This window comes from Pararge aegeria, chromosome 18 (genome assembly GCF_905163445.1).
Source record: "Pararge aegeria chromosome 18, ilParAegt1.1, whole genome shotgun sequence".
Classification (NCBI taxonomy): domain Eukaryota; kingdom Metazoa; phylum Arthropoda; class Insecta; order Lepidoptera; family Nymphalidae; genus Pararge; species Pararge aegeria.
The window spans coordinates 10,487,359-10,505,494 of record NC_053197.1 but is presented as its reverse complement, the minus strand read 5'-3'; the positions used below and the strand labels follow the sequence as shown (position 1 = coordinate 10,505,494).

Here is an 18,136-nt window from a genome sequence, read left to right as displayed (position 1 = left end):
CAATAAAGACTATTTTTCTTTCTTTCTTTCTTTTAAGATTCATGATACGTTCTTTGTTATTCAAAGGTTAAAAAGCATTGTCGTCCAATAAAATAAAATTGTTTTTAATTTTACAAATACAACACATTAATATGTAGAATTTTGCGTACTTCCTAGATTTTGGCTATTAATTTTCCAGATGCACGCGCTTTACACTCATTATTTACGTTGGCCTCGGCCATATGCAACGTAACATGTGGTCCCGCATATTATATGAGTAACATATTCTCGGCGATACGTTACCGGAACGGACGCTATCAACAAGTGTCGGGTTTTACATAAATTTGGCGACCGACAATCTTAATTCTTCCGTTATGGCGCCGAAGGGAAATGTTGGGGAATTTGTGACCCACTAGTACAAATCGCAGACGCCATTTGTTATGTCCAGTTGGTATTTGTATACATCGCACGAAGTAAGGTTGCCTTCATCAAGTATATTTAATGTAGAACGATGAAAATCTTGTCATAATAAACTCTTTAAAAATCTCAAGTTACATGTTTCAGAGAAGAGTAAAACCGCTTTAAATAAATAGGATCAAGGGTAAAACAATAATGTTATTGAATTGCAGAAAGTAAAGCCAACATTTTAGCTTTCAGGCTCTATCGTCGTCCTACACTCATATTTCCAGCTTCCACTAATCCCGAGTGAATATGCTGCTCGTGCAAGCAAAGACAAATTTTGAAACAGACGTTGTTTTCAGAAACCAAAGGATTTCAGTGAAACGAATAAATATATTTTAAACTTTTGAATTTAGATCATATTTATAACCTTACTGTTGGGCATCGAGCTAAACATCTACTCGTAATCAAAGGCCAATCTTTCCAATAACTTATTTGACGCTTCGTCCGTTGCTCAACACCTTTTTTTTATTGATACATTTCGCTCCTCAATTAGTGACCTTGCATTAAATGTCTCACCGAACTAAACAGCCAGTTTGATAGCGTGTTGACACATTACAATTATTTAAAACAATACAAATATTAAACAAGAAAAACGGAGAATAATGTTTGAACTAAAAAATTATATTACTAGTTACGAACTTTCAGACAGGTAACGTTTACCTGATTACTTTAATAAATTACGTTAAAGTATTCAAAGCGTTTTTATGTTTTTTAACCAATACCTAAATGTTAATCCGAAAACATCATTATGTTTCTTATCCTTATGTTTTCATGAAATAAGATTTTAGGAGCTGTTTTAGCGTTGAGAGTTTGATTTGTATTTTTAATAACATTATGATTTTTCTTTCGTTTTTCTTACACTTTTTGTATGGCATAAGCTACATCTGCATAATGCCGAATAAATTAAGCAACTTGGAATATTAATAATTCATTATGGGCAGGATTTTAAATATAAAATGAATGTATTGTAGTACTTGTTTCATACAATTTTACCCCCTTTTTTTCTCTAGATTCTTAACTTTATTATAATAATTACTAAAAGTATTTATAGGTAGGTATGTAAAGATTCTGTTTATCCTAGTAATAGTATAAATTCGAAAGTTTGTAAGTATTGATGGATGTTTGTTACTCTTCCACGAAAAACTACTGAAACAATTTGACTGAATTTTGGAATGGAGATAGATTATACCCTGGATTAACACATAAGCTGGTAAAGTATACAGTAGAAGCAACAAGTGTACGGTAGTATTCGTGAAAAATTTTATTAGGCGTTGATATATTTAATATAGTTGTTATAATAAATTAACGTTTTAAAATCTTACTTACTAAATGCCCTATATATTATTAATTAAAGTTTTATAGGTGATGATTAGTTATACAATGTTTTCTCTCTATCTCATCAGAAGAAGAAAAAATATTCCGTAACAATGCAACCTGTTCACTTTTGAATATTGTACGTCAAAGGGAATAAAAAACTGCCTGCAAAAAAAGCTTGCTTAACTAGCTTTTGCGTGTATGAAAGTGTATTATTAATGTTTCTTCTCTGTTTCACAGTTGGGGGAAGGGGTGGAGCTGACGCTGGGTGAACTGCGGGCGATGGCGCTACGACAGCAGCAGCAAATTGACACCCAGCACCAGCTGCTTTGTGCCAAGGAGCAGCGGCTGCGTTACTTGAAGCAGCAAGAGGCGAGGCAACATCAGGTAAAGTAATGAATACGAACTGAAACTGAATATGTAGAAATTTGATGAAACCTTGAAAACTAAAGTGTAAATTTCACTTCTCTCTCTCTTAAGTCGGTCCCTCATGACTGAGGATCGTGATCACTACTATGGCGAGTAATCTTGTCATATAAGATCTCTCTCCATCGAGTCCTGTCTTTGGTGGGTGCGGGCACCAGTTTCTCTTAGTTGATCTGACCACCGGGTTGGAGATCTGCCACGGGGACGTTTACTTTCTACATTTCCAACCACTATCAACTTTTCCATGCTCTCGTTTCCGCGTCGTGTGATATGGCCAAAATAACTAAGGATGCGCTGAAGGCAGATGGTAGAAAGACGTGTTTTAATTTTGAGTTGTGAAAGAATTGATATATTTGTGCGCTTAACTAACTTTAAAAAAATTAACAAATCTCAGTAGGTACCAGTTAATCCACACCAGAAACACGCGTTTGGCACTTGAAACTGCATGAAACCAGGCAGCTGACCTTATAGACTCAAACTCAAAACTTTTTGAGTTCTTTAGTTTTCATCTATCAATTCATTAACGTCAAGGTGACTTTAAATAAATAAATAAATAAATCAACTACGACAATACACACATCGCCATCTAGTCCCAAAGTAAGCGTAGCTTGTGTTATGGGTACTAAGATGACTGATGAATTATTATATGAATAATATACATAAATACTTTTAATATATAGATAAACACCCAGACACTGAAAAACATTAATGTTCATCACACAAACATTGTCCAGTTGTGGGAATCGAAGCCACGGCCTTCGACTCAGAAAGCAGGGTCGCTGCCCACTGCGCCAATCAGCCGACTTTGAGAGTTCCATACAAAAATTGTATAAATGGAACACTTATGGGACAACTTTTTCTCTTGTTCCATTAGGCCTAATGTTTATGGTTATGTTTTTCTAATAGGCAAAGGAAATAAATCATATAGCAGATCTTCTGCCTTGAAGACTCAACATAAAATGAAATCTATATACTGTATATAATAGAAACGCTCATCTGGGTAATCATAGAATTACAACGTTAACTTGATGATCAGCTTGTTTTTTTGGCTTCTATTGAAATATGTTAGTTCGTATGATTTTAATGTATGCTTTATAAAATATCTGTCTTATGAGATGATTAATGTAGAAGATAATCTTGACATCCTTGTGAGAATCATATTGAAGTCGAAACTTCGTCACCTATTTTGACTTGATATTTGATACCTCTGCATAATATCAACAAAATTAGCCTTACAAATTGCAGTGTATTAAAGTTTGAAAATAATTCAAATTTTCAACTACTTGAAAATTGGAATTATTTTCAAATTTTCTAAAACTTTTTTATTACTATAAAAAAGTTTTCTCATATTACTTGGATGATGAAATACAATCACAATTTTATACAAGTCAGATTATTATTTAATCCTAATATAATTTTCCTTGATGAGATGTTGTCGTGGAAGCAGGAACGTCTTGCGAGCAGTATTTCTCATAATTTTCTATTTAAAACTAGAACTGTATTATAAAAAAATATGAAGCATCCATTATCATTTAATTTGCATCGAGGTACAGTCGTTTGAAGTGCTTCAGTAAAGATACGATGGGAAATGAAGTAGAAGTTGAAGCACAATATTATTACTGCACCAACATTCACTGCACAGACTACAGAGTAAAGGCTTGTTGGATAGGGTTTCCGACTACATTCCATTAAACCTTTGACATTATATTGTCGTTTTATCATTGTAGAGGAAAGTGTATTGAAAGAATCTACCTACCTACTTCGGAACAAAAAAGTGCGAGCTTTATTGTTATGACTTCCCAATATTACCTAATGGGTATAAAATATTCGTTATTTAACCTAAAAGCCAAGTAGTACGGTCTAAGGCCTGCATTGCTGGCCTGCACCGAGTTCGATCCCCGGCACGCACCTCTTAACTTTTCAGAGCTATGTACATACATTTTTAATTAATGTAATTAAATATCACTTGCACTGAAACTAAATATAATAAATTACGGTCAGCAGCATCCCCTATAATACTAATTCCATCTACTGCGACCACCGACCGCGGTGATTATGGCCGATGAGGCCTTTAATCCAGCAGTGGACTGTTATAGGCTACTGATAAAATATCACTTGTTTTAACCGTGAAGGAAAACATCGTGAGCAATCCAGTAAACCTGAGAGTTTTCTTTTGTTTTCTCTAAGGCATGTGAAGTCTACCAATGGCCAAAGTTGTGGTTAAGAATAAAAAACAAACTCTGTATTCTGAGCGTGGTGGATAACGGCCTCATGGGTAGATCATGTGATGAAGATATACTGAAGTTTATTTCAACCTATTTTTCCGAATCTGCTGAATGGAAATTGATGATACTTTGTACACATTCATAGAAGGAGAGATGGAGATAGCAAAGTGTAGAGAGTAAGATAAGCCAATCACAGTTGAATTTGGATACTTGGGGATTTGCGGGCAGTATCTAAATACAAAATATAGAACCATTATCAGATGTGTGTGTGTGTGTCATTACCCGTGTCGTATCGTACTGAACCCTCGTTGAGAGGCGTAAAATTAATATATAAAAAAATATTTAAAAAGTTGGTCTAAAAAACTATACGAATACCTAGAATTCCTCTTAAGTATATCGTATTTCGTGAAGCAACATTTTACCACCTAAAACGTATTAAAATTCTTTGGTTCTCGCTCTCGCTAATAATAGCTTCTCGTTAATAATGGGAAAGTATAAAAATGAAACTCAAATAAATGCTTTGAAAGTCGAAAGGCGATACGAATTTTAAAGCTACGTAAAGGAATGGTGTAATCCCTTAAACAATGTATAATTTAGGGATAGGATTATGTTTTTAATAGCATAATATTTTACGATGATCCACCGTGTGTGACAGCTGATTCCTTTGTCGGTTTGACATAGCAAACGATTGTCTCCTCGATGACGTCCGACGTTCGATGTTTTCGGCTTTCTACGGAGTATGGATCATACCCATATCAATGGCCCACTACAGGCCAAGGGTCTCCTCTCAGAATAAGGGCTTAGGCCGTAGTCTTCAAGGAATTCAAGGTCAAGCACGGATTGGTCAACTAAACACACCTTTGAGAACATTACGAAGGACTCTCAGACATGCAGATTTCCTCACGATGTTTTGAAAAGCTACCAGGTAGTATGTGCGTACCGGGGTTCACACCTCAGTCACGCGAAAGTGAAGCCGAAGTCCTAACACCTAGGCTATCAACACTTACATTCATAAATTAATATTATGATAAAGTTCTTCAAAAAAGTGTAATAATAGTCTCCCTGTTTTGTATATTACAATATTATTACACTTTTTTGAATCATTATCACTGTTAGATTATCTAAAATTTGGTTACGGCGATTATATTAGATCATTTAATTTCTGTGCATTAAGTTTTTATCGAGTTATGTTGAGTCACCGATTTCGAGATACGCAGGGTAGTTGCCGCAATATATTCGCTCACTTAGTATTTGAGCAAAAGCCTTTAAAACTCATTCATATTAATAAATAAATATAAATATACTACGACAATACACACATCGCCACGTAGCCCCAAAGTAAGCGTAGCTTGTGTTATGGGTACTAAGATGACTGATGAATATCTTTATGAATAATATATTACATAAATAATTAGAATATACATATAAACACCCAGACACTGGCAAACATTCATGCTCATCACACAAACATTTTTCAGTTGTGGGAATCGAACCCACGGCCTTCGGCTCAGAAAGCAAGTTAGCTGCAAACTGCGCCAATCGGCCGTCAAATATTCGCTAGTTAAAAAAGAACCCGTTAAAAATAACCATTAGGCACACCTTACTTAAACATGATACGCATTATATAAAGAACACGAATAACTCTTTAACAAATTTATTCTACCTTTGTAGTAGGACTACATATACGAGTACTTGGGGTTTTAAAAGTTTTAATGTAGTCTTAATGGTAGATACGTTTTTAGTTTAACTGTCAAGCGAAGTTTTAATATAACATCTTGACATTAATAACATTTTCTCTCGCTGTGAATATAAAACTGTCGTTTTATTAAAAGACAGGAGCGCGCTATAATTTAATGTTGTATGCTCTTAATTGACGTTAATGAATATAAGTTGAAACTAAAAGATCTTTTTGAAACATTACTAGTTCTATCTTTAATGTGTTTGTATCATGTGGATGGATTCATATGAAACCGACTGTGAGTGTAGGATACGGATACTGTACGGATACTGTAAAATGACGAGAACTCTGAACTTACTATACTTTATTGATCTAGTAAACGCGTATCAGCTTCAAGACTGGCAAAATTTAATTTCCTCTATCAGTTTGGTTGTATTTTACAGTTGATCAGGTTGGGACTTAGTATTAACTAGCGTTCTCCCGGCGTTGCACGTGTGCAATGTGGATACTAATGTGAAGAATTTTGGAGTGACTAATAATACAATTCCACAGCAATTTATTCTATCTCGTAAGATTTAGCCAACAAAAATATGTTTGTTACGACAACACATTACAAATCTTTGAATTTTTTGAATCTTTGAGTATAGGTATGGAATGGGTTCTTTCAAATACATTAATATATACTACTATGTACTGCCTGCGAGTTTGTCAGCGTTTGTTATGGGTTTTTTTATATCCTATGGGAATCTTTGGTTTTCCCGGGCTAAAAAGTAATTAAAACACAGTACGGATTGTATAGGGTTTGTTATATAAGCCACACATATATATGTGTACAAAAGCGAATAATTTGTGTTAAAAAAATGATTACCTCCAGCGAGTTTCTAAACAGTACGTTTCCTTTATCAAATAAATGCGAGAGTCATGAGAAATTGAAGGAAAATATTTAACAAAATAAAAAAACAAATGAATATGAACGGAGGTAAAACATAAAATAAATTTTAGACTTACCTTGCAAATGTTAAAATTCGCAGTAGAAATTAAATTATGAATGAAGGCTTTCTACCGTATGAGTTCTTTGTGCTCCTGTTTTCAAAAAGAAAACGTACCTTGTTAGAAAAATAATTTTAATTATTATTATATAGGTTTAACTTTTACTCCGTATGCTATTTGAATTTAAATTTCTCGGTGTATTGATATCATACAATAGTCTTTCTTTACGAAAGTTTTGAAATTATATATTTTTATTTGTTTGTTAATTTTTAACAGCAACTGCTCTACCTCAATCTGAACGCATTGGCCTAGTGTATATGAGCACATCTCGAAAGCTTCGAATTTCCTTCACAGGTTTTCTACTAATGTCTGCATCCGTAACGTCCTTAAAGATTTTAATAAAAAGCACGATACAAAACTCTGTTGATGAAAGTTTGAAATAATAAACGGTACTGGGGAGATAAAGGGGAAATTTCAAAATTGTGTCTTACATTTTACTTTATAAGATCTTTTTTTCATTTTTTCATTAGAATATTGTTTTATATTAAAGGAAAGAATTGTTTATCCTTCATAATTGGCTTTCTCGGTTCATCACTCAAGGAAAGGCACTTGTTGAATTGTTAAATGTAATTTGATGAGCAATTCTCAGAGAATAATAATTTCACAGGCTATTATTTCTTCTAGATTACCTAAGTCAAACCAAAGTAAAATAAATCCACTGTAGTGAGGTTATCATGGTAATTCTCCGAATCGCTAATTAAAATACTGATTTTGATATATTCTCACAGCAAAGTTAACGGAGTGTTTTCTGTATAAACATCTCATTGACACTTAAAATTAAATTGGTACCCAGGCAGTTAGCTCTTTAACTTTTTTACAATATCATCGTATAGTAGGATAATGTTACTCATTTAGTACGATTTTTATAGGCTTTTTTTATTAAAAAATCATAGAATATTAAAGAAAATCGCTGAATTTTTTTTATATAACCTAATGCAAAGACGATCATAATTTTATATCTGCCTACTAAAACGTGTACTACTGCACTCTCTATAAAACGTATGAATCCTGAGTCTTAGAGGCTTCATCACGGCACGACACAAGGCTAATGTGAATCAAGCTTTAGGTATTTTCAGTCGTGGAAAGTCGCATGGCTTTAGATTTGCCATTGTACATTAAGTGTTTTATAAATAACTAAATCAAACAAACAAATGCTTTTAGCTTTATCTTGCGCCTTTATATTTAGTGATCGCTAAATCATGTACCAATTTCTAAACTGCTTGATGCTTCCAATATTATCAAATATTTATTACATAATATATATTAAAAAATATTATTATTAATAATGGAGCGAAGTGGTAGAGCTGTCAAACTCTCGTTCCTATTAGCGAAAAGGCATGGGAATCAATCATCAATCAAATGCAATGGGACCAACGCGCGACGTAGTGACGACTAATCATTAATAGCCCATAACATTTCATTGCCTAAAAACCTCTCCCAACATAACGCTTTGCCTCTAATAACCACGCTGGGCAAACGGGATGGTGATCATAGTAAATGGTTGTCATGATCTGTTCACCACTACCGTCGACGGTACGAATAATTCGGCGGAGCATGTTGCACTTATCCAATATTTGATTATGAAAGCGCTAGATGAAGAATGTGCAATAGTTTGTAAGAACCATCTAGGGCAGGGGTTCCCAACCATATTAAGCCAGCTGCGCAGTTACAAGTTAAGAAATTTGTCAACGGCGCCCGCGCTCTAACCTCTTTAGTTAAAATACATAGGTTGCATATGCATGGTAGGCATAAATAGTAAGGTTGTTAGTTTGGTAGATAGGCGCAAAAATAAAACATCCTTGATAACAAACTAATAAAACCATAATAAATAATAAATTTTATGAAAGAATTAAAAAAAATAAAACTTCCCCAATAGGATGGCTGAGCTTGGTCATCTCCACACAATTTTTCAAAGTGTGATCCGTCCGTTACAAAAGCCGTGATACCGCTGCAAAAATACTTCATTTTTTTTAAAGTACATAAGGAGCGCCGCGCCGTTCCCCTCTATTTACTCTATCTACGGCGCTGTGTCCTGTGGTGTCGCGGCGCCCAGCAGGGCTAGCACAGGCCAGGACAATAATTATATCCCCCGATTATGTCCCCTGACAGGGACCCCTACTATAGCACGGGAACACGGAATAGGAGAAGTTTACTCCCGTTTATTATTACTCATATATTATTTAAATATTATTTCCACTGGTCCTCTGAGAGTTGATAAAGCTGTGGAAAAAGATAAATTTATATCCTTTCCGTGGGGAGATAATTATCTCATGCCCAAGCTAGCCGTGCAGGTTGGGAAGCCCCGATCTAGGAAACTCATTTTATTCGCCAGGTCGAAATAATGTCGCTTCAATTTAAGTGCTGGGACTTTTTGCGGCATTACGTTTTAGCCCATAAATTAATTATTTGTAGTACCTATCCATTGTTTTGCGTCTATAAATCTGTCTTTTGTGCAAGAGACGCGTACTGTGCAGTAAGCACGTGCATATTGTGCTATGTAGGCATAATATATAAATACAAGTTAATACGCGTAGAACTGAAACTGTACCTACTAGTGGATAGTTTTTAACCGGCACCGATGTGACCTCAACATCCATCTATTATATATATTATAGATTTAGACGTATATTTATTTAAATTATCTAAGTATTTGTATCTATACATTTTCAACATTCTTGGCCCTATCCCGTTCTCTTGCTGTAAGTCCTGCCTACAAAGGGTGCTTGTAAAAGATTGCTTGCAGCAGGATGCCTTTGCATGTCTACATTGTTTACTGTATACTCCTCACTTTTTTTTTCCTGTATGTTATAAGTGTTTCTTCTTCTTGCTTTTATTTTATTTTATATAGACCAATGACTTGAATCAAAATTTCAGTTGCATTATTACGGCATCTCTAATAAGCATGATTGATGTCTTCTTCAGTTATAATTTATAATTATGGCAACAGAAAAAAGGTTTTGGTGGTAGAATTACTACAAACAGACAGACTTGACGTTTGAAAAGTGCTTATATTAGGCCTACTTGAAATAAATGAATTTTGAATTTTGAATTTTGAATTTTATATAATATTAAAACAATAATTCATACACACGTTCTAACGCACACACAAACCAATTTCATATTCCATTTTTAGACCTAGATTTTTAACAATTGAATCCTTAGCATTGTTATAAGGTGTTTATAATAAATAAATAAATAAATAAATAAATAATAACTCTACTTCTCAACTTAAAAACTAAAGCAATTCATAAAGGAGCTCCAAAAGCGCTCTGGGTCAGAGAATAAATTCACAAGTTCACGACAAACAAAGACGCTTAAAACAAAGTAGATTGTGAATTGAATATTCCAGGTTTTTGTTTTATTTTTATTATCTTGAATGTTATAATAGGATCATTCATAAAGCGTTTTAAAAAAAAAACTGAAAAAAATCTTCTACCATTCGTATGTTTATAATAAACATATATTTTGCGTTACTTACGGGAAAATTCTTAAGTATTGGTTTTCAGTACTAGTTCGGAAGGAAATTAGCGTTCTTAAACCTCATGCTTATGAGAGCATGTTAAGCTGATGATTGCAGTTCACTGACTCATGTGAATAGTCGGTAGACTACTGACTGCTTGCATTGGAGCAGTGTGGTGGGTCCATGCCCTAAAACCCTGTTGTATGATAGTAAGTCTGTGCCTTTTTTATGTGAGTGGTAATAGGCTGATGATGACAATGATGACGAGAAATGAATCAGAAGTCGATCCAATAAAATAACGAAAAGTAACAGAGCAATACCTACTGAGAGTAGAATAATATCTACTCCTTGCTTTGTTACACAGCTAAATAATATTTCTTTTGTATTTGAAAGTATTGAACGGGGAACAATAGAATTTCCTTTAGCATGTTGCAGATATTCACACGGAATAAAGACAGATGTTGACGATATTAAATCACAAAAGTATAGAACAAGTGATAAGTTGTTTTATGAAGTTTCGCGGTACTTACTACTTGTCGCGGTACTTACTACTTAGACTGTTTATAACTACGTCATTAAAAATATGAAGATGCAAAGATTATAGAGATCATCATTTGGTAATCCGTCACAAACGATAACGCAAGCAACGGATGTCCAAATCGAAAACCCACTACGAAGGCGATCTCGGAAATCGCATGCAATCTTGGGCGTTTTCACCTGAAAGTTTATTCGCGTAAATCTTGCACGAGTTTCTTATCATCTACATAATTATCGTCCGCGAATATGGTCCAAATATTTCTGCTACGACTTGCTCAATTACTGGTGCAAGCAGAAAACACAAACCTAATATTCATACATGTAAAGACTGTCACATTCTGCATGCACGAGTGTGGATGGCAGTTTTGAAGCGTTGGATCTTTATGATCTACGTGCAACCAATCGCTGCGACGAATTGCCTTTGATAGGGGGCCTTATGAGGGAGGATATATTGGAAACTATGACGCATTGGTTGCAATTTTTTTTTCTATTTATTTAAAGAGCTTAGTCACATAATGTGACTGCGTCGCTCTTTAAGTTAAGTACAGATATTTATTCTTTTAATCTAAAATATGTCCTAACTGATTTATATATCAGTTTTGATTCTGATCTAGGAGGAAACGCTTTAAAGCTAATTAAATCTACTATACTTAAATAACTATCTAGCAAACTTATTCTAAGTAAAGTTCATTCCGAACACACAACGTGATAAATACTCTCAATTACCCCACATGTGGGGCAATTAGGACTTTAATTTTTTCCAATGAGGTAATCTCTCCAATTCTGCATATCACGGGTTATCAGAATTCCTAAACAGACGAAGCGGCTGGTTCTGATATCCCGTGAGATGCATAATTTTGCCATGGTGCCTATGCCCGTATCGACAAAGGGAAAGAAAATCAAAATCAAAATACCAATCTAAATTGGTTCTTATTTAAACTGCCAGTCAATTTTGTTTGGAATGGTTTCCTTATGAAGTAATAACCATAGACTAGCAGGGCTAGAAAAATTTTATTAATGATGTCATATACTTACTGCGGACTCGGTTATTAAAGAAACAAAATGGCACCAACTCATAGGTGTTTACTTGAGATATGTCATTATGATGGCGATGTAGTGTTAACTAAATATTTTTGTCTCAGGTGGCAGTAGAAGGCGAGCGGTTGCGGAGGTTACGTGAAAGAGTTGAAGCGCAAGAGCAGAAGTTACGGAGGCTACGAGCGTTAAGGGGCCAACTTGACAGGAACAAGCAAGCGAATATCGCTCTAAGTAAGTTCAATACTTTTTATTCCCATCTTATACAACTTAAGTAAAAAGCAACAGTGTATCTAAAAGCTAATCCTGAATGGTCATCATCCTAACTAATGCTATAAATACGTAAGTGTGTTTATTTATTTGTTTGACCATTACGCTCTAACTAAGCTACCAATCAAAATGACTTACTTAAATGAAATACGGAGAGTAAAATAGCCTACTTTTCATAACGAGAAAACAAAAGCTTTCCACGGGATAAGCACGATAAATGCGGACGAAGCACGTGGGCCACAGAATTATCTGAATAGAAATATCTAATAAAATTACGTTGAGAAAATCGTAGTCTATGTCTACGATTTCCTTCACTTCATATAAGCACAAAAGCACTGCCTACCGTATATCTTATATCACTCGTATTGATGGAGGTTTTTTCCGTTTTATGCCATCTGCCCGCTTTAGGCTTAGGTTGGTAAAAAATTCTTTGCATTCCACTGCCTACAGGTTAAGTAACTGTGTTTAAAGGTCATGTTAAAGTATCGTCATACGTTATAAAACTATAACCGATTTTATAGGTTACTTACGGCTTGACGTTAGGACCGCACTAGAATAACTTTCCTAGCTTATATCCTGGGTAAGACTATCATATTAAATTTTTATAAGAAAGATTAAAATTGCGTCTTTGGTCGAGCTAATAACTTAGCTTATAACCGACGAAGCTGTACCACCATGAATTTTACGTTTATAGGTACGATGACATGGGGAAAGCATTTAATAAACTGCCATACCCCCTTCAGGTTATACCGCTTCTCCACTTACAGTCATTGTCGCAGGCCAGCTCTTACTCGCATCGATAATGTTACAGTAAATTTATAAAGTGGGTAAATAATTAAACTTTTGATAACTATAAATTCATATTTGCAAGATATTTTATTAAAATTTATAGTTTTCAAGAAACAATTAAAATTATATTTGATTAACAACCAATGTTCATGACATTGAATTGGTGGGTATTTTGATATAAATACGACTGCATTATCGATGCACCTCAGTCCTACATGGATACGAACGATGCATAGATACCTCCCGGTGTTTTAGTCGTTTATCAATAAGTAGCTACAAGTCATTATGCAACCATAGTAAAATAGTCACAAAACTTACACGTTCGAATATACGTCAGCGAATAAAATCGATAAGTTAGTTTACATTGACTTTATTATTAAGGCTGCCAAGCGTTGTTATTTAGTGGAAGCTAACAAACGATCTATCGATTCCTTCGACGGAGCGACGCAGGTTTTTTATTAGACTCTTTACAAAAGCTTCATTATTTACCGCTTTCGCCGATACATCATGATTGTGTAATCGACACTGTAGAGAGTGGAAGAAGGTGTATTCCTTACTTATTTAAAGTTTAAGAGAATTTTATGCTATATATATAACTATTCCCCACGACTTTGTCCGCGTAAAATTTCAGATTCTGTATTAGTAAACATACAGCATAAGCTACTTAATATACACCGACCCACCGCGTCATCCGCCCGCGTTACTATACATTTCGCTTGCTCAGCTTCTAACTGTTGTAGTGTAAGCCTATAATATTCCACTAAAATAGAGCTATCAATTAACAAACTCTTCAGATTGAAGTATTAGTAGGTATTTATAGTTTAAATAAATACCTATAGTATAGCAGAAAATACAGGCTGGATTTGTTTCAATTCCGCTATTATTTTAAATAATTAAAAATACGAATTGCTATTTTGGGACCCATAAAGCTCACCTCGGGTATTGTCAGCTGTCACACAAAAATATTTAATGCCTTATTTACGCACCGCACTCCTGCGTAAAACTTAATTAAAATAACTTATAAAACAAAACCGTGGAGGAAAACTCCAGTACAAAAGGTCTATGGTAATCTATATATTTAAAAGAGAAAGTGTGTGGGTATGTTTCGTATAGGCTCCGAAACGGCTGGACCAATTTCAATGAAACGTTCAGGGAATCTCCGGATTGACCTGGCGAGTAATCCTGTAAAGTTTGGTGACGATCGGAGCACTCCTATTTTTGAACTGTCAAATACAGCTTTTATTTACTATGATGATATTCTATTATTGGGCGTACATGGCGAAGCCGGCTAGGTACGTTAGTAACATATAATGTATGTCCGCAAACACATATTTATATTTTTCCATTCCATTGATTGATTGATTCCATTGATTCCATTAAAAACTGTTCCATACCAGTGTTTCTTATTATAAGTCCTTAAGGACAACTTTACGTTATTTAACTTTTTGGGTCTCGTTATTGTGGATATTTTCTTTGAAGTCGTAGCTCCGGAGACATTTTATTTTAAATGAAATTTACCGACGTCCGCTTTCACTGTTAATTATTCCAATCTAGATTTGGCACGGAAGCAATGGCTTGTAGGTACAAAGTTTTGGTCAAGGTGAACCGGCAAAAAGGTAACATTATGAAGACTCAACTGCAGCTGAAACGAATGTTAAAACTTATACGTAATTATAACTAATATTACTTTTATTTTGGTATTGCAAAATACGTCAAAATTAAACTTTAACGTGTTTTTTTAAAAGTTGCATAATGTAGAGGAATGTAGGTTATATCTAAAATTTAAGAACAAAAAACGTGAGAGCTATAGAATATAGACTAGAATAGAGAAATAGTAACTCTTTTTTTCGTTTTGTTATATTCCAGTTGTGTTATCCTTAATTATTTTATTTACCTATGCCATACAAGATATTCAAATTAGAATCAACTAATCAATAAAAATAAAATCTTAAATAGATTATCATCATCATCATTATATCAAATAAAAAACCATAATCGCCCTACTACACGGCTCGGGTCTCCTCCCACAATGGGAAGGGGTTAAGAACGTAGTCCACCACGCTGGCCCGCTGCGTATTGGTAGACTCTACACACATTTGAGAACTTTATGGAGAATTTCAGGCATGCAGGTTTCCTCACGATATTTTCCTTCACCGGTGAAGCAAGTGATATGTTAATACGTAACTTAGAAAAGTTACAAGTGCGTACTGGGGTTCGAACAACACTAGAAAATTCAATGGATACTTTTATTATAGCTAATAAGTTTTACTATAGGTACTTAAGTTTTAGAACTAGTTAGGTTCAAATCACTAGTTGGAAAATTAAGTTTAAACCAGAAACGAAAGGTTGAGCGTCTCAACTGGAAACATTGTACTTTCCTTGTTAAAGAATTTTAAGCCATCTTAACCTGAATCTATCGTCGAAATAAAACAGTTTCATTTTTACCGTCTGGACGCTTAGAGTATTTTACGGAGCTTTTAAAAGCTTTTTAAAGTTAAAAAATAATAAAACACGAGACTGAAATCTGTTTCAAACTAAGAGAATTACTTTGTACTAACTGATTCTAAGTAGTTTAAGCTTAGTTTGTACAAGATTTAGTGAAGAATTTATATATGAAATGTATAACAAAGTAGATTAGTTTATATAATTTTGTGAAGAATTTCGAAATTAAGTGTATACAAGATTATTAACGAAGTTATTTTTTACACTATCTTTTTTTTACAGCCACAGCCTTTTACAGCCTTGCCTGTAGCAAGGCGCCTGTAAAAAAATAGTAGTGAAAATAAACCGGCAACTAACTCAGCAGTTCCTCTTCTCCATACACTTTAATATACAATTCAGCAGCATTATTATTTTCAGTGTGAAAAGATCAGAAATAAAGTGAAGCTTATTGCTTTCAAGCTTCTTTGCCGTAACGAGAATCACAATTGTTTAGTTGGTGACTTTGACTCTATAATGTGATATAAATTCCTTTTTTTAAAACGTATGCATTGACAGATCTTTTTGCCTAAAAAGCAATAAAATCCAATAGACATTTTATCCATCTTAAGCGCCATTATTCACGATTATAGGATTTGAACACTTTAACATAGATTTGAAAGCATTTCTGAATATATCGTTTTGTTCCCATTCGGAATGGCATCCAATTACTTAAAAGAAAACTTTGTTCAACGAAAATCATTCCCTTGATGAGTGTACTGAGGAGCGTAATAAAATAAAGCCTTGTGTGATAGCAACGATTAGGGGAAACACGTTACTACATAAGTAAATAAGTGTATTTGATATACCTTTAGGCAATTAGCGTCAATCCTTGGGGAGTCGGGAGTAAAACAGTGGTATGAAATAAGAAATGAGTATAACCTCAGAATAAATGATTCGCGAAAAGACTACAATAGCTTGTTGTTGTACGTAAAAAAAATACTACGTCGTTTTTTAGCTCCCTAACTCTACCTCAATACGTCAAAGTCAAAGTCAAAAATATGTTTATTCAAGTAGGCCCATAGATGGCACTTGATGCGTACCTACATTACATGAAAAATGTATACATGGTATTGAGATGATAGCGAGAAGCTACGAGGCTTCCAAACGCGCCCTATTCTAATAAGAAGCCCAGAACAAACTTAGTCGGGCCGTAGGTCAAGGTGACAACTAGTTGTGTTCCTACAAAATGCATAACTCTTCGTAAACTAAAATAAAGAATACAGATCGCGATCAGTTAGGAGTTGCCAGGAAATCTATTAAATTGGTATGGAGAGCTCCCAATTTTAAGGTACTCGTAAACCCGGAATCAAAACGGAAGAATAATTTTTTGGGTCAAATATGACAAATCGATCTTCTCTTGTACCAGCCTTTGAATGACACGGCTACCCAGTCACGCATCAAGTTGTGGAAAAAAATCAATATCTTTCATGGTTTTGGTCGCGTGTTTACCTATAATATCTTGTTGATTGTTTCAAGCTTATATGAGGTCGTGCTTCCAAGCATTGCCTTGATTATTTATTACTAGCTGTTGCCCGCGAATTCGTCTGCGTTGATTTTGTTTTTTGATGTGGCATTAAATTTAGTTGTTGATCTAAAAAAAAATAAAGTATTCAGTATGGCTAAGCCTTAAATGAGGGGTTTGCTGCTGTCCGCTGAGAAGTTCTGTCCTCTATCTCCAACCACAGTTTGGGCAAAATTAAACACATATTATAACCTCTATAGTACAAAAATGATTATTTAAATCGGTTATAATTTGTCGGAGTTATGGTGCAAAATCGTCAAACACTCATCCCCTCTCCCAAAGGTTAATGCCGAGCTTAATGTCGGGATAAAAAGTATCCTATATTACTTCTAACACTTCCAAGAATATGTGTACAAAGTTTCATGAGGATCGGTTAAGTAGTTTTGCGTGAAAGCGTAACAAACAAACTTACATTGACATTTATAATATTAGTAGGGATTATTAACCATCCTTTTCCTATGGAGGACTAATGTTACAAACTTTTTTTTTAATTAGGTGTACATAAATGTATAGTGCTCACAACGTCTATAGTGCAAATAAAGAAGTTGTACTTTCAAAAATGAATATTTAAGGAAGACTAACTATAGTCATTGTACCTCAGCACGTGCACGTGGGTAGCTCAGCATGCACTATTAAATAAAGATTCTCGATTAGCGAACTAAATAGAGATTTCTTAGTATGTTATCGAATACGGTTTAACCAAGTAATGCCATAATGTTAATGTAATAGTTAATCCTGACAGAAATTAACTAAGGATACTTCGTATATTTCATTTGACCTCAATCCTGTATTCAGCTAATGGATGGCGTAAATTGTTACTTAGATATATTAACCTACAGCTCTGCAAGTGCAATACGCGAATTTTTGTTAGAAAACCCATTTCATTTAAGACGTGAGCTTTTACTCAA

General features: G+C 34.4%; 1 protein-coding gene across 5 annotated transcripts in view; it reads left to right on the top strand.

Moving 5' to 3' along the window:
• The window catches only part of LOC120631423 (apoptosis-stimulating of p53 protein 1), a 395,044-nt gene that overhangs the window by 345,833 nt on the left and 31,075 nt on the right, over positions 1-18,136 (top strand). For all 5 annotated transcript variants that reach the window (XM_039901001.1, XM_039900998.1, XM_039901000.1 and 2 more), the window contains 2 exons: positions 1,996-2,142; positions 12,274-12,400. In XM_039901001.1, coding sequence (XP_039756935.1) covers positions 1,996-2,142; positions 12,274-12,400 — 274 coding nt within the window. The remainder of the gene's footprint in view (positions 1-1,995; positions 2,143-12,273; positions 12,401-18,136) is intronic.